General features: G+C 35.5%; 1 protein-coding gene across 1 annotated transcript in view; it reads right to left on the bottom strand.

Annotated features, from left to right (window-relative positions):
* The window catches only part of LPGAT1 (lysophosphatidylglycerol acyltransferase 1), a 60,078-nt gene that overhangs the window by 5,505 nt on the left and 30,979 nt on the right, over window positions 1–23,594 (bottom strand). The window contains exons 2-5 of the mRNA XM_024751182.1: window positions 22,046–22,164; window positions 17,091–17,186; window positions 13,743–14,016; window positions 9,471–9,597 (exon numbers count right to left, since the gene is read on the bottom strand). Coding sequence (XP_024606950.1) covers window positions 9,471–9,597; window positions 13,743–14,016; window positions 17,091–17,186; window positions 22,046–22,164 — 616 coding nt within the window. The remainder of the gene's footprint in view (window positions 1–9,470; window positions 9,598–13,742; window positions 14,017–17,090; window positions 17,187–22,045; window positions 22,165–23,594) is intronic.

The following is a 23,594-nucleotide window of genomic DNA, read 5'->3' as shown; positions in this document are numbered from 1 at the left end:
GGGGCCCCGTTACCAAAAAAAAAAAAAAAAAAAAATGAGAGGAGTTCTGCTTCTTGTAATTGTAGAGTAATTCATAGGTAACAGTTATAAATTCTGGACAAAATGCAAAAAGTAATTGGTGGAAGGCACTGGAGAGTGACTAAAGGCAGGCAGATTGGAGCAGAGTCAACACTTGGCAGACAGGAATGGCACTGGTTTTCCAGTTTTTATAGCTTTTAACCTGAGAATAGTTCCCCTACGTAAGTCTTACTGGTTGAAGAATCGGAGGACAGAGATTAGGGTGACCATAGCAGTTGTAAAGTGAGGAATCCCAGAAAGAAGTAAGCACTGAGTGGGAGCCACGACTTCTGAGTATAATCCCCACTTAGATCTCTGGGTAACCCTTGAACTATGTATGTATGAGGCAGACTCCAGCAGAATAAAGCCAGCGGACACAGGGAGATGCCCAGAGCTATGCAGGAAATATAACTATTCAGGAAATTTAATCATTTGTTTATTTTTCTTTTTGCCAAATTAAATGTCCTTAATATTTGGATTTTTAGGAAAGTCAGTTAACATCATCCTGATACTAGTGGAATGTTTTGTTTGTTTGTTTCTTCCGTGGAAGTGTTTTTTGTTTTTTTTAAAATTGTAGTATAGTTGATTTAGGGAATGTTTTAAAATTAAAAATTAACAATTTAAACTTAAAAATCAAATTTTATTTTTTAAATGAATGGTATTACAAATTACTGACTTTTTACTTTTAGATAATTTAATACTGTCTTAACACAGTTTTGTAATATAAGTAGTGCTCTTTAAACTATTTACCTCTACCACACTAGGTACAGCCCAATGGTTTGGGAAATTATTTGTATTATTATTATTATTTTTTTTTTTGCAATACGCAGGCCTCTCTCACTGTTGTGGCCTCTCCCGTTGCGGAGCACAGGCTCCGGACGTGCAGGCTCAGCGGCCATGGCTCACAGGCCCAGCCGCTCCGCGGCATGTGGGATCTTCCTGGACCGCGGCACGAACCTGTGTCCCCTGCATCGGCAGGCGGACTCAACCACTGCGCCACCAGGGAAGCCCTGTATTACTTTTTAACCTCTAAAAATATACTATTTCTATAAATATAAAAGCAGGTCTAATCAACCTAAGGATAACTAAGAAAGAACCATAGAGATAAAGAATATCCTTGGGCTTCCCTAGTGGCGCAGTGGTTAAGAATCTGCCTGCCAATGCAGGGGACAAGGGCTTGAGCCCCGGTCTGGGAAGATCCACATGCTGCGGAGCAGCTAAGCCCGTGAGCCACAACTACTGAGCCTGCGCTCTAGAGCCTGCAAGCCACAACTACTGAGCTTGCGTGCCACAACTACTGAAGCCCACGTGCCTAGAGCCCGTGCTCCACAACTAGAGAAGCCACAGCAATGAGAAGCCCGTGCACAGCAACAAAGACCCAATGAAGAGTATGAATGAAGAGTAGCCCCCGCTCACTGCAACTAGAGAAAGCCCGCGCACAGCAACAAAGACCCAACCCAGCCAATAATAAATGAAAGAAAGAAAGGAAGAAAGAAAGGAAGGAAGGAAGGAAGGAAGAAAAAGAATTTCCTGATTTCCTGAAATAGTACTTAAAGCAGCTTTATAAGGAGAAAAGTGACATTGAATATAAGGCTGAATTAATAGAGGAAGTTTGGGTTTACCAATTAAACTCCTGAAAGAATGTGGTGAGGTTGGTGAAGTACCTATTGCTTTAAATGGGGTGAGTGTGGGAGTGGGGCTGTGTTTTAACCGAAAACCTACCCTTCCATTCGCCTAGAGCAGCTGGGACATTCTCTTGCCTTAGGAGGCAGCCAGGAGGGCAGACCAAATGCTCCCTCAAGAGCAATCTACCTCTATTACTCTGATTCCTTGGTCACCATGGGATTAAAACATTAAAACAACTAATCTTCTAATATGGCAGAGTGTCAAATGTACTGAATACCAGTCCTCTTGGAATCAAATAAAAGGAGTTCTTGTGGGATATAAATAAATAACAGAAACAAATCTTTCCAATACCAATAGCTATCCAATGAAAACTTAGCTCTTAATTTTCAAGAAATAAAAATTATTATCAGTAATCCAGAATGTGCTCTTAAACACAGAGTATTCCACAAAAATCCACAGTATTAGATTTAAGAGCACTAGATAAATTATACTTTCAAAAAAAAGATATAAAATAATGCTTAGCTGGCACCTTATACATTCTCACTAGAATTTTCATGCCACAAAGACTCCCAAACGTGAGCTAACAAACACCATGGCTAAATCCTCAATTCAATTATGTCAACTACATATTAGGAGCTAATAAGCACTGAAGAAGATAAACTGTTTGTGCTTTCTAAGACCTAATAACCTAGCAGAGGGATCAGACAAGCAAAAAGTCTAAAATCAGAATGTGGTAAATGTTAAATAAGGAGTTTAAACAATTTCTGTGTAAGTTTAAATGAAGGGGTGTGCATGTCTACTTATGACATAGGCTACATGGAAAAGGCATCACTTGAGCTGTCCTAAAAGAGTCAGTAGGATTAAAAAACTTAAAACAAATTTTTAACAGAGTAACAATATGCATATAGCTTTCAAGAATCAGAGCAGTACAAGGTTCACAATGAAAAATAATAGACTATTTTTTCCCTCGTCAGATCCCTGTTCCCCAGATACAACCCCTTTCAACTTTCTTTTGCTGTTCACTTCCACATTGCTTATAAACATGCTAGACTGTCCAATTTAAAGTGTATTCATTGACTTCCTACTAAGGAAGATAAGGATTTGGCTTTCTTCTACCTTTGTCCTCTGCTCCTTTGGCTTCCTCCTCCTCCTCTCCTACAGATAATAATTCCTCCTCAGTGCCAACGCTGTCCTTCATAACTATGCTTATTAGTTTATGTTCTATTTATTTTCTTGTGTGTCTGTTTCCTCTATCAGACTGTGCTATACTCATCTTTGCATACCCATGTGCACATCAGTGCCTGCTCCTTTGTGGGAACTCAAGTTTGCTGAACTGAATTAAATGCAAAGTAATCCGCCAGCATAAAACATGATGAGGTGCCATCTGGAGACAGCCACAATACCACAGGTACAGTTAACTGACACCACCAGGGCTGGTATGACAAGAATAACTCAGAAATGCGGAAACTGCTTGTCACCAAAAATAGATTTATGGACAAGAACAGATCCTGTCAAATTTAACGTATCAGAAGATCTCCCAGCACTCAATTCCCAGAAGTTTTGCTTTGAGCCATCATCCTTAGGTAAGCTGCTCAGGCCTCATCCTCAACATTCTAAAACGTAATATTTGTAGCTTCCTCCTGCATCCACTAGAAAGGTTTAAAAAAAAACCCACTCAGCTATGTGAAAAAAAATTTCAGCAACTCAGATATAAACTTTTTTCCACTTTAATAGAGGAATAAACCAAGGCTCTAAGGTAGCAAACCTAGGGTCATATAGGAGAGAATTTTGAGTGACTTTTTAAGGTTTCTGTAGAAAGGGAGATGGCAAATACTCAGCACCTAGACTACTGCTTCCCTTCACAGTCAGGGACAATTGAGCCTGTTACGCCTTCCCCTTGAGTCCTGCTCCTTGGAAGAGTCAAAGCCATAGCAAACTAACATGCCACTTGAGGGCATAAACAATGAGATGGCATTGTTTACACCTCAAATTTATTTATTGTATCTTTTATCGTATTACGTCCTTTGAGACACAGATGCTTGCTGAATGAACTGAACTATCCAGTAAGCAAAATATAAGGTTGGTATATTTGCTTAAGAGAATCACTATTATGTTTTCCATGAGTCTAATGACATTTAAAAATTTTTCTTAAGGCTTTTTTTTTTTAGAGTAGTCTAAGGTTCACAGCAAAATTTAGGGGAAGGTACAGAGATTTTTCCATATCTCCCTAATGACTTTTAAAATAATTTTTATTTTGAAATAATTTCAGACTCAAAGAAAAGTTACAAAAAATAGTACAAAGAATTCATATATATGCTTCACCCAGATTCCCCAAATATCATTATTTCCCATATTTACTTTATCATTCTTTTTCTCCATATATGTATTTTCTGATGCATATATTTTCTGATATATGTATATATATATATGTATATATATGATCTTTCCTCAATTTTTGAGAGTAAGTTACAGATGGTGTGCCCCCTGAACACCCCCATGAGCATTTTCTAAATACAAGAACAGTCTCTTATATAACCATGCTGCAATGATCAAAATCAGGAAATCAACACTGATACTATTACCTAATCTACAATCTACAGATTTCACTCAAATTTTGCCAAGTGTCCCACCAATGTCTATAACAAAAAAAAGAAAAGAAAAAAGACAGAAACAAAGGAATAAAGAAACAAGAAAAGAAACAAAAAAAAAGGTACCATGCTTTAGGAAGAGGAGAATAGCAGTGAAATAAATAACACAGGGTGAAGTATCAATATCAATAAAGGGAATCTATTTTTTAACATCTTTATTGGAGTATAATTGCTTTACAATGGTGTTAGTTTCTGCTGTATAACAAAGTGAGTCAGTTATATGTGTACATATATCCCCATACTCCTCCCTCCCACCCCTCTAGGTGGTCACAAAGCACTGAGCTGATCTGCCTGTGCTATGTGCTGCTTCCCACTAGCTATCTATTTTACATTTGGTAGTGTATATATGTCCATGCCACTCTCTCACTTCATCCCAGCTTACCCTTCCCCCTCCCCATGCCCTCAAGTTCACTCTCTATGTCTGCGTCTTTATTTCTGTCCTGCCCCTAGGGTTCATCAGAACCATTTTTTTTTTTTTTTTTTTTTTTAGATTCCATATATATGTGTTAGCATACGGTATTTGTTTTCTTCTTTCTGACTTACTTCATTCTGTATGACAGATAGTTTTCTCAGAGTATATGGCCAGTAGTGGGATTGCTGGGTCATATGGTAGTTCTATTTTTAGTTTTTTAAGGAACCTCCATACTGTTCCCCATAGTGGCTGTATCAATTTACATTCCCACCAACAGTGCAAGAGGGTTCCCTTTTCTCCACATCCTCTCCAGCATTTATTGTTTGTAGATTTTTTGATGATGGCCATTCTGACCAGTGTGAGGTGATATCTCATTGTGGTTTTGATTTGCATTTCTCTAATGATTAGTGATGTTGAGCATCCTTTCATGTGTTTGTTGGCAATCTGTATGTCTTCTTTGGAGAAATGTCTATTTAGGCCTTCCACCCATTTTTGGATTGGGCTGTTTGTTTTTTTGATATTGAGCTGCATGAGCTGCTTGTATATTTAAGAGATTAATCCTTTGTCAGTTGTTTTGTTTGCAAATATTTTCTCCCTTTCTGAGGGTTGTCAATAAAGGGAATATTTAATAGGCAAATATACTCCAGGTAAGAAGTAATGAAATCTGAGCTAGGCTATTGCATTGAAATAAAAAGAGGGAATAGAAACAAACATTGCAGAGGTACCTTTCACAGGAAATGGTGGCTGGATTTGAGAGAGAGGATAAAATTTTAAAGTGTAAGAGTCAAAGAACTCCAAAATTTTTATTCTGGGTGAGGGCAGAATGATGTCACCATAAACCCCAATTGGAAAGCCAGGAGAAACAAGTTGGTGTGAAGGAAAATGAGTTCAGTTCTAGACATACTAGGTTTGAAGAAGCAACAGGGTATCCAGATGGAGGCAAGGAAGTTAAGTGAGGATTTGGAACCCGGCAGAAAGACTGAGAGCTAGAGGTACACCTACAGAGGATCCACTGCTACATAGTCTCCTATTATGGACTCAACCTCCACAGGAAAAAAAAAGAGGACTAAAAACAGGCTCCTAGAGAAGGTCTATACTTAAGTAATCTCTGTGTGTTTGTGTGTGTATTCCTGTATTAAATGGAAGGTTAGACAAAAAGACCTAGCTAGCCCTTTCTACTTCTCAGATCCAATCCAATGACTTTATGTAACTAAAATATAAATAATGATCAGTGAGAGTTATGCTTAACCACTATTCACTTAAAATTTAAACTCTAAGAATTTTTTTGAAAATTTGGGGGACATAATATTTCCAACAAAACTTAATTAGAAAATGAAAAGCACTTTTTGAATACCAATGGCAGGCATTTGTCCTTGACTCTAGAGAAATCTGAAAGTGAAAAAAGACATGGTGAGCCCCCAGAGGGCCAACAAGGTGGGATAGAGCACTTCATTTCCAAAGCTTATTATGTCCAGATTCATATATTGAAAAATGACTTAGCAAATCAGATTTTAGGTTATGTCTTGGTTCTATGTTAACATTAAAAATTTCTTTCATGTATATCTATAACTTCTTATAAACATTTAAGAAGAAATTAAGCATATCTTCTAACTAGAGGATAGAGATTTTATCTTATTTGAAATGATGATTCACCTCTTTCAAATCTTCAACTTCATTACAGAAACACAGAATTCAATCCATAATACAGTCAAACCTCAATTAAGACCACTTATTTAATACCACCAGCATCCTGAATGGTGCCAAATTAAAACGCTTGTTTTCTTAAAGAAAAGGGAAAACAACTGCTGGGGCAGAAAAGAAAAAAGAACCTGGGGGTGGTGAACATAAATAAAATCAGTCAAGCAGAACTAAAAACTTGAAGATTAAATTTAATGTGTAACTTTCCATTTTCCAACTGGAAGCTTTGAATAGTGACTTATGACTAAAACATCCAGCTTTTTCCAGGGAAAAGCTAGGGCCCAGAGGCAAAGCAATAGAAAACAAGAGATGACAAGAAAAGCAGACAGGAAGAAGAGAATCAGAAGTAGAGGTGAAATGAGCAATAATTGTAAGTGCTGATAGACAAAAGGCCCATAAGAAAAACTGAAGACAGGACAATGTTTCCTTCTCCTGGGGAAAAAAGCCACTTTTAGTTCAAGAGGCAATCTAATGACCTCACTCCCAGGTAAGTAATTTGGGGGCCAGGGCTGAGGGTGGTAAACCTCTAAACCGGCATCATTAGTACCTGTGTATACCACTTAGGTGTGAACCACTTTAGTGTTACTCACAGTTACTGGGAAAAGGTGACGTGAAACCTCATTATGTTGAATAACTGATTTTTACTATATTAATTATATTCTACTTTATTCTAGATTTTATACTAAAAAATTATTATAGAAATTTAAGCCTCACAAAAATTATGGATGAAACACTAGAATATGAAAATCTAGATTATATAATTTGAGCATTTCAATACCTTGATTTAAAGGGGTAAAATCTATTTGGTATCTATTAAATAGTATGCATTTTAAATGTGAACTTATTAAATTCTTATAACTACCTGACGAAAATGCTTTTGTTGCAATTACTCAAATGATTATTAAACCAAAATTCTAAATTGTGGGCAATTTCATTTTTCAATTAATACATTCACACTGTAAAAAAAAAAAAAAAAAAGGCCTAAAATAGTACAAAGAGAAGTAAGATTCCCTCCCCAGAGGCATTCACTGTCAACAGTCAAATACCAACCATCCAGCAGTCACTGCGCTGCCTTTTTTGGGGGGATGGGGGGGGACAGGGGAGAGGTAGCAATTACTTTTTGGATTTTTAAGCGCTGCATGCCAAATATACAATTAAATTATAACTAAGCCTTTATTATACTGGTTTTTAAGATGCCTCTCAGTTTCAGAGATGTTAACATGTGAAAAAACATGTATCTTAATGGGTGAAATATGGTATATGATGTCTCGCTGATTGTGTTTTTCAGAATTTAAATGCAGTATCTAAGAAGTAACACTACTTTATGGGATGGGCTTCAAATATCACCTTTATAACTGTCAACTATAAGAAATATAATTAGAAAATCATCAATCATACACACGTTCCCAAGTAAATGTGCTGGCTTTTCTAATCTTTCCATTGATCTGACCCTGCGCTCATACCACACTGCTTTAATTACACTAAGCCTTGACATCTGGTAGGAAGAATTCCTCTGTCTTGTTCATCTTCAACACTATCGTAGCTATTCATTTATCTTTACTCTCTCAAATGAATTTTAGAACCATTTGTCAAGTTTCCAGAAAAACCCTCCTGGATTCTGATCATAATCCTCCTGGATATAATGTATTTGCAATTATGTTAAATTTATAGATTAATTTGGGAGAACTGACATCTCTGTAATTTTCAGCCTTCCCCTCTATGAACACAGTATCCCTTTCCACTTATTCAGGTCTTTTATGTTCTTCGATGCAGTTTTATGTTTTCCTTCATAAAAGTCTTCTACATTTTTTCTTAAGTTTTATTGGTAGATACTTTATAGTCTTCTTGCTTCTCAGATAAGTATCTTTAAAAAAATTACATTTTCTATTTATGTCAGTAAAAAGGGATAATATTGATTTTTTTCTGTGATGATTTTATATCAAGATTGCTAAACTCTATAAATAGAAGGTGAACTCAGTTTCTCGGGTTTTCTATGTAGACTATTGTGATGGTTAATTTTTTTTTTTTTTTTTTGCGGTACGCGGGCCTCTCACTGTTGTGGCCTCTCCTGTTGCGGAGCACAGGCTCTGGACGCGCAGGCTCAGCGGCCATGGCTCACGGACCCAGCTGCTCTGCGGCATGTGGGATCTTCCCGGACCTGGATACGAACCCGTGTCCCCTGCATCGGCAGGCGGACTCTCAACCACTGCGCCACCAGGGAAGCCCTAACTTCGTTTTTATATTTGAAAACTCTAATGGTTTACACCTATGAAAATATGTTACCTATTTACTTCCAATGGATATATAATTTGAGTAGTTTTCCTCTTTAAAGGCAGGCTTTTGTGGCAATTGTGATCTTCCTTGGGACCAACTACTCCCTTAGTAACTTAGTTGCCATGTGTTGAGATCTTTGACGAGGAGATAAATGGCTTATAAAGCAATCAATTCTATCCAGGTCCTATCAGCATCATTTTTTGATATGAATACCTATACACATTTACCTCAAACACTTTAAAAAAAGAAAGGTCTATATTAAAAAAATCTCAAGGAGCTGTTGCAGAATATTCAATAAATGGTTTTGCTGTTGTTCATGCAAAAGACATAGGCATATTAAAATATTAAAAATTTGGAAGTGTAAGTCATTGCTAAATTATCAATTCAATCATTTAGAAAATCTTACATGACTTAATGATTTAAAAACAAATTCCATTTCTATTAATACAAATCTACTTACCCCAGTTGAGTACATATTTATCCTTGATATTTGCCCTTTAAGTTAATTACTTTCACTCAAGAGTGTTAGGCGATCAAATAATCATAGTGCCTCTAGAATGCCATTTTTAGAGACTTTTATCACTCAGTGAAAATAACTACTTCAAATGATATTTTCATATTAAAAATTCAGCATAAGAATGATTTTGAGCCAACTGTTTTCACTATCAATTATAATTTAATATTAAAACATTCACAATGTCCTGAGATAGTACTTTATGTTGGCTTTACGCTGAGTACTAACGTGTAATTCTTACCTGTAATGTACATGTGTGACTACTGGTTTCCTGTATCCAAGGATCCAGGTTTGAATATCTATGGGTTCAGCTTTGGGATAAGCTATGGTTGTATCTATTATCCACTGGAGGCCTTTTGATCTGCTGTCTGAGAACAATATAAAATTGGATCAATTTTTATATTATTTGCAGCAAATAACCTAGTATAGAATTATAAAGCATACTGATATGTCCTTTGCTTTAAGAGAATGAACTTTGGCGTTACTGTTCTATATGATGCACTTCGGATGAAATTAAGCATCTCCTATTACATTATAAAATGGCTGAATCTCAAACAAATTAAACAACAGAGTGCTATCGTTTATTGGACATGCATCATTTAAGCATTCAATACAATTATGCAGTATCAAGGTCTAATTTACATTTTATCACTCATAAAAACTGGCCTACAAAAAAAGTCAGTAGCTAAAGTATCACATCACAAAAGCGAAAAGCAGACCTTAAAACAAAAAACTCCACTCACTAAATATAACACAATATAATACAAACACCAAGTTTTCTGATACTTGGGAGGCATTAATAAATATCGAAATAAGGCAAAAAAATTAAGCATTTTATTGATGATCATCAGTTGCTGCTCTTGTTCAAAACAAACAAAAAACTCCTTCCATTTTAGCAAGAGTTATATAAAAATAAAGCAATAAATCTGTCTACCCTTTGGTAGGTACAACAGGTAACTACCGTTGTGAGAGGGGCTGGGGAAGTTCTGTTTACTTTGGTCCTCTGCGCGCTGTTTTTATTCCCAGCACGGAGTACAAAGTTGAGCAAGAAGCATGGACATATATACACTACCAAACGTAAGGTAGAGAGCTAGTGGGAGGCAGCCGCATAGCACAGGGAGATCAGCTCGGTGCTTTGTGACCGCCTGGAGGGGTGGGATAGGGAGGGTGGGAGGGAGGGAGACACCAAGAGGGAAGAGATATGGGAACATATGTATATGTATAACTGATTCACTTTGTTATAAAGCAGAAACTAACACAGCATTGTAAAGCAATTATACCCCAATAAAGATGTTAAAAAAAAAGAATTGAGACGGGAATTCTCAAAGAGAATGCTGATAGCTAGACTTTAAAGTGTAATGGTCTATCCTTTGTTTGAAGTATTTAAAGGATCCCTAAAAAAATAAAACTTATTTTTAAATATAAGGCCAAATGTACAGTAGGAATCAATAATATTTTACTTAAAATATCAAATAATTAAAAACTGGCCTTAAATTCTTTTAAAATTTTAGACAACATTCTGAAGGGGAACAAATAATCATATAAGACATAAGCTTAAAAAATTTAATTTTTAAATAACATATTGCTAAAGGAACAGAATGTATGTAAAGAGACACATTTTAACAAGCTACCAGTGATGTACATGCTACAATGTTTAGGGGTAAAGTACACCGATGTCTGCAACTTACTTTGAAATGCATTAAAAAAAAACAACCAAGATGGACTAATAGATGGATAGAAGGATGGGGAGAGATGTGATAAAGCAAATATAGTAAAGTGTTAATTATAAAATCTAGTTGGCCAGCTCATGGATATTAACTGCAAAATTATTTCAACTTTTATGTATGTTTGAAAATTTTTATAATAAAATGGTTGGGAAAAATCACCAGAGTTCAGTTTAATATCTATTAAATCATACAATAAACAAAAAAATACTAATCCTTTTAAAGTTAATTAGAGGGACTTCCCTGGCGGTCCAGTGGTTAAGACTCCGCACTTCCATTTCAGGGGGCACAGGTTCAATCCCTGGTCGGGGAACTAAGATCCCACGTGCCGCACGCGGCGGCCAAAATAAATAAATATATAAAAACTTAAAGTTAATTAGATACAACTTTATTTTTATATGTGTAGGGACTGACCCCACATTAAAACAGACATGAAGGCATGGTTTGTGTTTATATGGAATAAAATACTAAATAGTGAGTATGAATACTAAAGAAAATAAAACACAAAATGTCCATACCAAAGCAGAGAAGCAAATGGTAAAATCTAAGTAAAACTAGTTTGGGGGTATACGGTTTTCTAAAATTTCTTATGATTTTCCTGAACTGCTAGAATAAAAATTTTTTTCTTGATAGGTAAGAAGTGGATTTATTTAGAGAGATACACATTCCATAGACAGAATGCTGTCCATCTCGAAAAGCAAGACTGGCCCTGGGAGAATAACACTCTACAGACAGAGTGTGGGCCATCTCAGAAGGCGAGAGGCCTAAATTTTAACTAAGTAATAAACAATTTCACTTTGGTTATAAACAGAGATTGCTTCTCTCCAAAAGAAAAAACCATTTTTCTTCCCTCTTGTGTAATCAGTATGACAAGTGCCCATTCATTTCTCTGAGATCTAGACCACAGGGTATTGACTGGGTAAAACTACTTAAAAGCAGCGGTATTTATTAGTGCAATTAATCCTATTTGGAAGACCTCTGCCTTCAAGCTTTGGCTTGGCTGACATTGCCACAGTGTCTCTCCAGCAGTGAAGCTATTCTGAACCTTCCTTTTCTATTAAAAGATTCTTTCAATTTGTCTTTTTAATAGATGATGAAACATTAAGAGAGCTGACTGCCAGGCAGCTGTTTGGAAAAAACAAATGAAAGGAAAGCTCAGCACAATCTCACGGGCATTATTTCCATGTTTGGTCCTTACCATCACCTAAAATAACACATATTTCTGAGGGCCAATCATTCCCATTTTATTTTATCTGAAGAATATTAAAAGAAATAGCAAAATGTTGTTACGGAAACAGGCCTAGTAAGTTTCTTTCAGCTTTTTAATTTATAATTTATCACCAAACTTTCATAGTGTCTTGGATAAAGTAGTTCAAAACAGTCTTCATGCTGTTGGCACAAATATCTTCTGCAAATATGCACAATTCACTAGGCTATCTCCAAGACAGTTGCATCTTTTTTGTTCAGTTTTGTTTGTTTTTTAAAATAAATAAATTCATTTATTTATTTATTTTTGGCTGCATTGGGTCTTCGTTGCTGCGCGCGGTCTTTCTCTAGTTGTGGCTTCGTTGTAGTGCCTGGGCTTCTCATTGTGGTGGCTTCCCTTGTTGCGGAGCACAGGTTCTAGGTGCGCAGGCTTCAGTAGTTGTGGCTCACGGGCTCTAGAGCATAGGCCTCAGTAGTTGTGGCACATGAGCTTAGTTGCTCCGTGGCATGTGGGATCTTCCCGGACCAGGGATCAAACCCATGTCCCCTGCATTGGCAGGCGGATTCTTAACCACTGCACCACCAGGGAAGTCCACAGTTGCATCTTTGAGTATGGTTTACTTTTTACTGGCCAGAAAAGTAATACATACTCACTATATTTTTTTAATTCAGAAAAGTATTAAGAAATGGAGAAAAATTATCCATAATGTTACAACTCAGAGAAGCAATCACTGCTAATATTCTGAAATCTTTCCTTTCACTGATTTTCTACTGCCTTATTATTTACATATTTGAGCTCATATTGTTTACACAAGAGTTGTATGTTTCTCCCACCCCGTTAATATTATAAAGCATAAGAATTTTCCAAGCCAATAAACATCATTTGTAATGGCTGTGTTGTATTCTGTTAGATGGATATTTAATAATTACTTATCTGTTCTCTCTTCTGGCTATTTCCAATTTCTTGCCATTAGAAATAATGCTGTGATAAACTACTTTGCCAGTATTTCAGATCATTCCCTTTTGATAAGTATTATTTGCAATAGAATAACTGAGTAATTTATCAACATTTTAAGACTCTTAGTAAATACTGCCAAACTTCATTAAACTCATTCTCTGTATTAAAAACAAAAAAACTTTCTAAATTTGATAACTGCAAAAAATATAAATAATTATAATTCCATTTGCATATCTATGACTAGTTTCTCAAATCTGTCATTTCTATTCCTGTATCTTTTAATCCAGCAATTCCACTTCTACGAATTAATACTACAGACATGTTCCACAAATCTGTAAGGATATTTACAGGAATGTTGACTGCAGCAGTGGGAATGGCCACGAGTAAGGTGTACAGTAAGGGAGAGATACCTTCGACTTTATACATTCCTATATTATTTGAATAAATTATTGTAAGCATGGACTACTTTTGTAGAAACATTAAAAAGTTATATTTTCATCTTCTCCCTCAGTATTATTTCTGTTTGACAAAAATTATAAATATAAAAAAGAACAATGTTATCTTCTGGAACTCCAGAAAATCCTTTAATTCCAAGAAAAGAAAAAAATGCTAAAAACCATCATACCTAATTCCTTAGCATCTCCTCCTGCTGGACTTCCATTTTCCTGTCGTGCTACAAGTGCACTCAGAATAATTTTTGTTGCCCCAATCCTTGGCAAAGTGACATGTGTAAGAAATGGCAAGTTATTTTTCTTGGCAAATGCCTGACTGGTTTCTCGCCTCTTCCTGAGGAAGCCCCCTTCTGGAAACAGAACAATCCATTTTCGATCTCTGTTCCTGTAATTATTTTCTAGGTGCTTCTTGAGAAGAAGAAGCTGTTGGTCACGATGAGATTTTCCCTAGAAGGTAGACACACATAGAGTAAGTACAGTCACATTTGAAATTTAAAGGCTGTAAAATTAAATAGAAATAACTGCTTCTAGAGTAAATCCCAATCATAGGCTAGAATAGTGATTTCCCCCCCACTTACTTCCCCTTTTGACCATACTGGAAAAAGTAAGTTATTAGCACTTACATAAATAAACCCTTCCCCCTGCAGAAAAAAATTGCTCTAATTGTACCCGAAAAGTTCATTCATTCATCATCAGTGAGTATTTACTGAGTACCTACTACTTACTTGCCAGGCACTGTCCTGGAGATAGAGAAATAAGAGACCCTCACGAAGCTTACTTGAATGGGGAAGATATATAATACATATGTATATGTGCATATGTACCAATGCAACTGGTGATAAGGTTAGGAAGAAGAGTAAGAGACTAGAGACGCTCAACAGGGTCAGGAAAAGCAGCTCCAAGGAGGTGAAATTTGAGCAAAGAGCTGATAATGTGAGGGAATAAACCATGTGAAGATGAGTGGCAGAGTACTCCAGGTGATGAGGAGAAAAAGGACAAAGGCCCTGAGGTGGGAACATGTTTGGCATGTTCAGAGAACTGTGGCAAGGTCAGTGTGGCTGAAAATTGCAGAGAGAGGCAGAGGACATATAAGAAAGGCCTTGAGCTTGGTTAAGTAGTAGTTTGGAATGGAACATCATTAGATAGTTTTCAAAAAGGGAGAGTCATGATCTTATTTACTTAAAAAAAAAAACCTGCTGGCTCCAGTGACAAAAAGACTATAAGAAATAAGTTAGGAGACTCCTGTAGAGTCTGGACAAGGGAGTTTGATGAGATTCAACTGTGGGATATCGATGAGAGGTGCACACATTCAGGGAAAAATCTGAAAGCTAACAGGACATTCTGATAGACTGGATCTTAGTTGTGAGGGAAAGAGAGGAAAGAGGATAACTTGGAGACCGAAAAGAGGAACCTAGAAGCATTTTTAGGAAAGCCCAAAACCCATGACTAAATATAAGGAGGTTCTTCCTTTCAGTATGGTCAATTTGCTAATAATTTTCCAGCCAACACAATTACAGAAGCTCCCCAAAATAATTTGTACACTTTCAGTCTTTAGACTAAATTATTCTAAATGCAAACTAAGTAACAATTTTCTTAGCTAATTTACAGAATTGAATTGATTATAATTAAGCTTTACTTTTAAGTTCCCTAGAGTACATGTAAAATATTTTTAATATTCTTGGAAATATCTTGTCAAAAATGTTTAGTAGCAAAGTCCCAAGAGATTTTCTTTAACATTAATACTTTTTTTCTCTCCCCTTCCCCCATGTTATAGATTTTTATTACTATCAAACAGGGAAAAAATTTTTGCTCTTCAGAAATGAATTTGTAAATCTCTCCTGTCTTCGCCTCCAGTGACACTCTAAGATATTAGGTTAGTTTCTTCCTTAAGTTGTTCTGATCATTGTTTATTTTGTCTCAACCTTGTTGTGGCCAATCCCCACTCCCAATTCTTCCTAGGGTTCCAGTGCCTGCTTTTTTCCATCTCTCTGCTCAGAAAAACCAAGGGTGTTTCCAGAAAAAACTAGACAATTACACAGAACATGAAAAACAAAAATATGTTCTGTATATAAAACTGTCTGGAGGGGACTTCCCTGATGGTCCAGTGGTTAAGACTCTGTGCTCCCAGTGCAGAGGGCCCTGGGTTCGATCCCTGGTCAGGTAACTAGATCCCACGTCAGGGAACTAGATCCCACATGCATGCCACAACTAAGAGTACTCATGCCACAACAAAGATCCCGTGTGCTGTAACTAAGACCTGGTGCAGCTAAATAAATAAATAAATATCTAAAAAACTGTCTGGAGCAAAGTATAATATATGTGTTTGGGGAGACCTATTTTCATAGAGCTTAGAAGTTTTTCTACACACTTCTAGCTTATTTCTGAATTTGTGATGCTCAGAAGACGCTTAATTAGATTCACCAGCAATTCATTATGTAATTACTATGTGTAAGGTACTGCACCATCCAGGGTGAAGTGGCTAAATATATAAACACCAGATAAGTGTAGCATTATCATACATAAAAACTCTTGATATCATATTTTGGTTATCAATTTTTGAGAAAATAAAGCACGTAGCATACCAGGGAAACACTATAATGTAGTGCTGACTTCTTTTATTTTTTTTTTTTTGCCATGCTGCGGGGCATGTGGGATCTTAGTTCCCCAAGCAGGGACTGAACCCGCAGCCCCTGCATTGGAAGCGCGGAATCTAACCACTGGACTGCCAGGGAAGTCCCTGTATGCTGACTTGATGAGAGGGTATTATTCTTTTTCCTATACTAAACTATCCCTAATGCTTACGACCCATTCCCAATCCACCTTCCTCCATCAAACCCGTACTCATTCTTTAAATGCATGCCACATATCATCTTCTCCTCTAAGGTTTTTCTGGATTTACAGAAATTTGACGTACTCACTTTTCATACTATGAATTTGCAAAATATTTCCTCTTATTTATTTATTTAACATTCTCCCGACTGGTAATCTTATTTATTTAACAATCTCCCAACTGCTAACATAGATACCTTCTGTATCATATAACGGTGACTTGTAAATAAAAATAACAGTGATAATATAGATGATGATAGTGGTAGTCATGATGAAGTTGATGAAAGTAGCAGGGACTGTTCTGAGCGTGTAACACGTATTACTTCATGTAATCCACACAGCTACTCTGTGAGAGGAGTACCCATTATTCTCATTTGAAAAATGAGGAAACTTTGAGAGGTTAAATAACTTGCCCAATTCACACAGCTAAGAAGCAGAAGAGCTGAGAATGTGGCAGGCGCTTGGTAAACTGTTTAGAAGCGAGGAGGGTAGAGATTAAAATATTTGCATTTTAATGTTTATGTATACTCAAATTCAGACTGAAATAAATGTTTTAGGGAAAAAGATTCCCAGCTCCCTCAGATAACTAGAGCTGGCTCTATCTATTATAACTGGTTTTGTGATGCCTCTTTTTACAATAAAGAATCAGATTGATCAGGCTATCATTGTGGAAAAAAATGCTCATTACTTACCTGTCTGATAAAGAAGTCTCCGTGAATTAGAGAAACAATTCCAAAGTTTGTGTACTTAAAAATATGATCCATCAACCACATCATTTGAGCAACAACCTAAAATATTTAAAAGCAAGAAATAAATGTTGAATAGAAAAAAAACCTGACTATAGTCTAGCCAGTCTCTAAATTTTAAGTATAATCATCCAAGCATAATTTTAATTAACCTATCTTAAATCTAATGTTACTTCTACAAATAAAGCACTACATGAAAAATTACAGGTCTTCATGCATTCTTTAGAAATGTGTTGTATAATTTCCAAGGATTTTGAGATTTCTCTGCTGTTTTCTGCTACTGAGTTCTAATTTGACTTCATTATATTAAGATAACCTATTCTGTATTAGGTCAATGTTTAAAATGTATTGAAGTTTGTTTTATGGCCCAGGACATAGAATATCATTGTATATGTTCCACAGACGATTAAAAAGAACGTGTATTCTGTGTTTTGGGGTGTAGTATTCTACATGTTTTGATTAGATTTTATTGGTTGATGGTGTCGTTGAGTTCCAGATCATTGTTGATTTTCTGTCTATAAGTTCTATCAGGTGCTGACAGATGGGTATTAAAATCTCCAACTATAATTTTGTATTTATCTATTTCTCCTTTCATCTCTATCAGTTTTTGCTTCATGCATTTTGAGGTTTTGTTGTTTTGTTTATGCATTTAAGATTGTTATGCCTTCCTGGAAGATTGGTCCTTTTATGTAACGGTCCTCTTTGTTTCTATTAATTTTCTTTCCTTTGAAGGTTACTTTTTCTGATATTAATATGGCCAATCTCACTGTTTTCTTTGATTAATGTGTTCATGATATATATATATTTATATCCTTTACCTTAAAACTAACTAGTTCAGTGTATTTGAAGTAAGTTTTTTGTAGACAGAATATTGTTGAATAATATGTTTATCTACTCCACCAATCTTTCTTTAACTTGCTGTATTTAGACTATTTAAACATAATATATTTATTGTTATGTTAGTGCTTAAAAAAAAAAAATTACAGGTCTTGATTCCAAGTCTTGGATTCCTAGGTCACAGGTATATACATATCACTGGGTAACAAATAAAACTGAATTAACTTCTTAAATTTGAACTTAAATGATTTCCAATTTGTTCTATGTAAACAAAACCTTTGGAAATTCTTATGTAACTTGTAAAGTTATTTTGAAACAATACAATATGCCTAAGTTATCAAATGAGGGCTCCACGTTTAATTAATAAGCACTAAGGCTTTATAAAATGTGACCTTAACTTAATGGCTAAAATATTAAAAGTCATAAAATATAAAGATGTAAATATAAAATTTATAAAAATATAAAATACAAAAATATCCAAAATAAAAGAACATTAAAGAATTCATTTAGTCAATAAATACACTGTAAAATTTTTAAAAATTCATTTAGTAGAATGATTTACACATTCTATTATATCATGAAGAGTATTTGTTAGTTTATACAAGGCCTTACTCTTTGCCAGCATAAAAATACTCAGTTTCTTAAACACAAAAATATTATCCACTGCTGATAAGAGTTAACAGCCATATCAAGAGCAGAAGACTTTATTTCAAGCAAATTTCAAAATTAAAAGTAAGTGTAAACAGGATCTAGTAAATGAATTGGTTAATTGTTCTCCCCTGCTGAGATAACAGCATCCCTTGTTATAAGCCTTAAATAAATAAAGTGAAAACTACAGCCTCCACCAAGAAAGCAACAGAGCTCCACTTTGGTTCCTATAGAAAAACAAATGTAAACTTCATCTCTGAGCACCAAATTGTATGAACTAACATATAAGGAAAAAACTAAGCATTGACATCCATGTGCTGCTTTTACAAAAACATTATAAAAGCCCACAAATAATATTCAAGCTTCTGATGTAATTTTTCAGTATCACTGAATAGTTCATTTACATGACTCCTATTCCAACAGTTTTACCATATAAAATAACTTAAAAAAAATAAAGATACATACATGAAAGACTGATTCCCAAATCAATTAATGCAGAATAAAATAATCACCAACATCTCATTTTTGAATCTTGTTTTGCTTTGTAACGATAACCACTTTGTTTAGATAAATTGAAATCTGAACTAGATGGAATTTGCTGGAAAGTGCCCCAAGAAACAAAACAAAAAGCAAGTGGAGTCAACCTGTAACACCTTTGAGCTTTATACACAGAATGAAGTGTGGCTGCAATTTATTGCTCTCTGGGTTTAATACCAACACTAAAGTAACTAGCTTTTATGTTTAATCTTACATTTATAGTGGATTTACCGCCTCAGTTAGAAGGGTAACGTAAAAAAAAACAAATTCAGTAAGACAGCCAAGCTAGCTTCTGAGATTTGTATGGATAATTCTGTCCTAACTTATTTTAGGGGAAATATTACAAGTCAATAAATATTTATTACATATCTAAAAGTTCTATTGATAGAAATAAAAATTCTTGGTTTTATCATCAATTGCCACAAAAGGGCAAGACTCCTCACTTCACAGATACTTATTAAAAAGGTACCAGCACGTTTAGAAAATATAACTAATCCTTTGTTTCATATTTCTGAAAAAATGAGGTCAGTAAACACAAGCTGCCTGAATCAACTCTGTCAACGTTTCACAGGCTGTCACTCAGAACGTTGTTAGGTATTCCCAAGGGACAAAATTGCTCTACATCAATTATTCTTTACCCGGAAGCACGAATTTTCTACATGTCAAAACATCTGGGGAGGCTTACATGAATGGCTCCATTCTTCATATCCTTCTGAAATTTTAGTGGAGTCAATGGTTTTCCCGTTTAGAAGTCTACAAGGACAATTTTGGCTGTCACAATGACTAGGGAGTTCTACTAGCATGTAGTAGGTTGCAGCCAGGTAAGGAAAACAATGTGCAGCAGGACAGTGGAGAACAACAGTGCCGTCCTACCAAAATGCAAGCAGTGCCCCCACTGAGGAACAACGACAGGCACTACAGGAATTCCTGAATTCAAAAAGCTATGTTATACTCACATCACCATTAAACTAGTATTTTTAAACTGGTCCACAATTTAGCATTAGCTTTCTTTCTTTGAAAGTGCCCATGGAGTATGCAAGTAATCAAGTAAACATTCCTACTTGTGAATGTAAATTAATATTGCCCTATACTTATTACGCAGAAGGCAGAAATTTTCATGTTTCCACCTTTTTATTTCTCAATTACTCCTTTATGAAACAAGATAAAAAATTCTTCAAGGTTTCAAATTATTTTGTAGTATTAGATAGTAACATTAGTATAATTAATCTGAAAATAAAAACAAAATAACTCTGGACAGAAAAATGAACCAAAGACCAACTAACTAAAATCTTTTTACAAGAGCAAACAAATAAACCAAAATTTTTTTTGTCCACAGTATCGGTGAATCTCAGATTACCTGATACCCTGGTTAATACAGTTCTCATCTCTGCCAAACTGGAGTTAGAGTAACAAAGTTAGGCATATTTATAGTCACCGTTTTAAGCACTCTTTGAGATTCAAAAACCAATAGAATACACTGTAGGCCCTCAGAAAAATCACTATAAATGTAAGTATCTTATCGGTAAGCATAAAAATGTTCTCCTTCATACAAAGCCAAACAAACTAGTTTTTACACAATTTTCACATCAAGAATTTAGGGGACAGGCAGTAAATATTATTATAATGCAAATATATCTACACAGTGATATAACAATTCTGAATATAAGAAAGGACTGAATTTATTCTACATTCTAGCAAAATTATGCCTCTGCTTTTCAGATAAACAACAAAAACAGATTCCATAATAAGCAAACATATTTTCCATTTCCTGTCACCTCATTTTCTGACCCCTGAGCTGCTGAATCAAACTGTGGGACCTAAACACACCAGGCGTATCCTTGCCTTAGTGTTTTGGCCAAGATTATTTCACTAAAGAAGAGGCCCTTGCTTCACTACTCTGCCTAACTAAATTCTACTCACCCTTCAAGGTCAAGTTTACGTCCTCTCCCCTCCACAAAGTTTTCTATATCCACCAAGTACATGGTGAGCTCACTTTCCACTGAATATTTCTCAGTTTGCAATTAAGTATTGTTTGCTATTCCCTCTCTCCACCTACCACTAGATTATTAGTTGCTTTAAGGGGATAGTATCTTATAGGATGGTATTCTATATTTACAGTCGGTGACCATAAATATGAAACACTTATAAAATACCTATTGTTTTGTTTCTTCACTATTAGGTTAAATATTAATTCCATTAATTTTATATATTTTCTATTTATTTACTTTTCTATGAACATAACTGCTTTACCTACTCTTAAGGTAACAATTCTTTTAATGTTAAGGACTGACTTTATTTTAAACCCTCCCAGTTTACAGGTATGTTTTAGTTAGCAATATAAGCAATGTGAAATCAACAGTTCAAACACAGCCCTAGAACACTGAATAAAATGGCCCTAATATCTTTCCTTTCAATTTGCTTTCTAAGTGAAATCCAAAATAATAGTTACCTTACTTTCTTTTGGCTAAAGATCCCCAAGATCACCTAATTCCCTGTCCAATTTTACTCTTCTACCTTAAGCAAACTGCCTTTTGTGTTTGTATTTCTCAAACTGGCAATCCACCACTCACCTCAAGACAGCCCCATGCTGAACCATATTAACTTTGCTTCCATTTCAGTTATCTTTTTTAAAAAACAGCTTTGTGGAGATATAATCCACATTATCCCAGTTATTTTTCTTTAGGTCTATAAATTCCTCTCTTAGAATAATTTAGAGTTATATACATAGCATATTTCTCTTTTTAAATTTTTCTAAATTTTCATGAAAAGTATACATATTAAAGTGTAAGTCTACATTCCCAACTGTGGTAAGATCCGTCAACTGATTCTCTGTTAACCTCCCCTTTCTGCAGTCTATCTCTGCCTTCAGGATGGCTTACCAGTCCTTTGTCCTGGAGGCACATCATCAAAGTACACACATCTCCTGTTGCCTGATGATTCACCAACATTACTGCTTCATCTTTTGAAATTGCTTTAATATCTTCCCCCCATTCCATCACTGTAAGAACAAAAAGTTTCAAAGCTGTCATTTAAAAAATTTATACATTTCCAGAAGACTTATATTAGAAACACTGGTGCACATTAATGATGATACATCACTTAGCTAAAACTTCTAAAAGTTTAGAACTAAGTTTATTTCCTATAAAAATCAGGATGTTCATATTTTATAGAGACTCAAAATATCCGTTAAAATGTAAAACGGCCATACCTTCAATTTAGAAATTCTATTTAAGAGTTTATCCTATAGAAACATTTGTCCAAACAGGCAAAGATATGCACAAAGGATATTTATTGCAACTTACACGTTCACCAACAGGGGAATGGATAATTTTTATATAATGGAAGAGTATAAACCCATTAAAAGAATGGAGGATATCTCTATACACTAACCCAAAAGGACTTCTTATCAAGTAAACAAAACATACCACAAAACAGTATATATAATATAATCCCATCTTTTCAAAGGAATAAAATTTACATGCAACTTAATACATTGAAAAAAGTCTGAGGAAATGAATTCAAAATTTAATACTGATCGTCATTGGGAGGTGGTTCCCAAAGCCCCCTTAAATACTTTATAATAAAATATGCAAATATTATAAAATGTGTAAGCATTTTCATCTTACAAGAAAACTAATTAAGGATGTTACATTTATTAAAAATCTCCAGATGAAAAGTCAATGCACCAAAGCCTATATGTACACTTTAAGGAAAACAGTGATACCTCCAGGTAGTTACACCTCATTTTATACCAAATTTACTACACGCAAAAAAATAAAACTGAGCATCAGTGTCAAACATCAGGACTCTACAAAGAAGGTTCTAGGTTCCTCAAATGTCTGATGTGAATTACCGGAGGCTGAATATATGTTAGCATTCACTCATCTCACTCACTGCTATAAGGAAAGAAGTTGAGTCACCCGTGTGTAATAGTTCTGGATGAAATAGGGATGGGAGACCTGTTGCTCACCTGTTTTACCTCTGCCAGCCTCCCTCCTTCACAGTCACCTTTCACTGTCACCCCAATACAGTGGAGCTGCTCATAAGAGTTCATTTGAGAAAAGAGTTCTGTTAATTTTTTTTTTTTATTAAAAGCCATTTAACGGCTTCCCTGGTGGCGCAGTCGTTAACAATCTGCCTGCCAATGCAGGGGAAACAGGTTCGAGCTTTGGTCTGGGTAGATCCCACATGTCGCGGAGCCACTAAGCCCGTGTGTCACAACTACTGAGCCTGTGCTCTAAAGCCCGCGAGCCACAACTACTGAGCCTGCATGCTACAACTACTGAAGCCCCCACGCCTAGAGCCTGTGCTCTGCAACAAGAGAAGCCCCTGCTCGCCACAACTGGAGAGGCTATGCGCAGCATGGAAGACCCAATGCAGCCAAAAAAAAAAAAAAAAAAAACCACCTAAAAAAACAAACAATTTTTC

This window comes from Neophocaena asiaeorientalis, unplaced genomic scaffold (genome assembly GCF_003031525.2).
Source record: "Neophocaena asiaeorientalis asiaeorientalis breed wild unplaced genomic scaffold, Neophocaena_asiaeorientalis_V1.1 scaffold67, whole genome shotgun sequence".
In the NCBI taxonomy this organism is placed as follows: Eukaryota; Metazoa; Chordata; class Mammalia; order Artiodactyla; family Phocoenidae; genus Neophocaena; species Neophocaena asiaeorientalis.
This window is presented reverse-complemented; position numbering and strand designations above follow the sequence as displayed.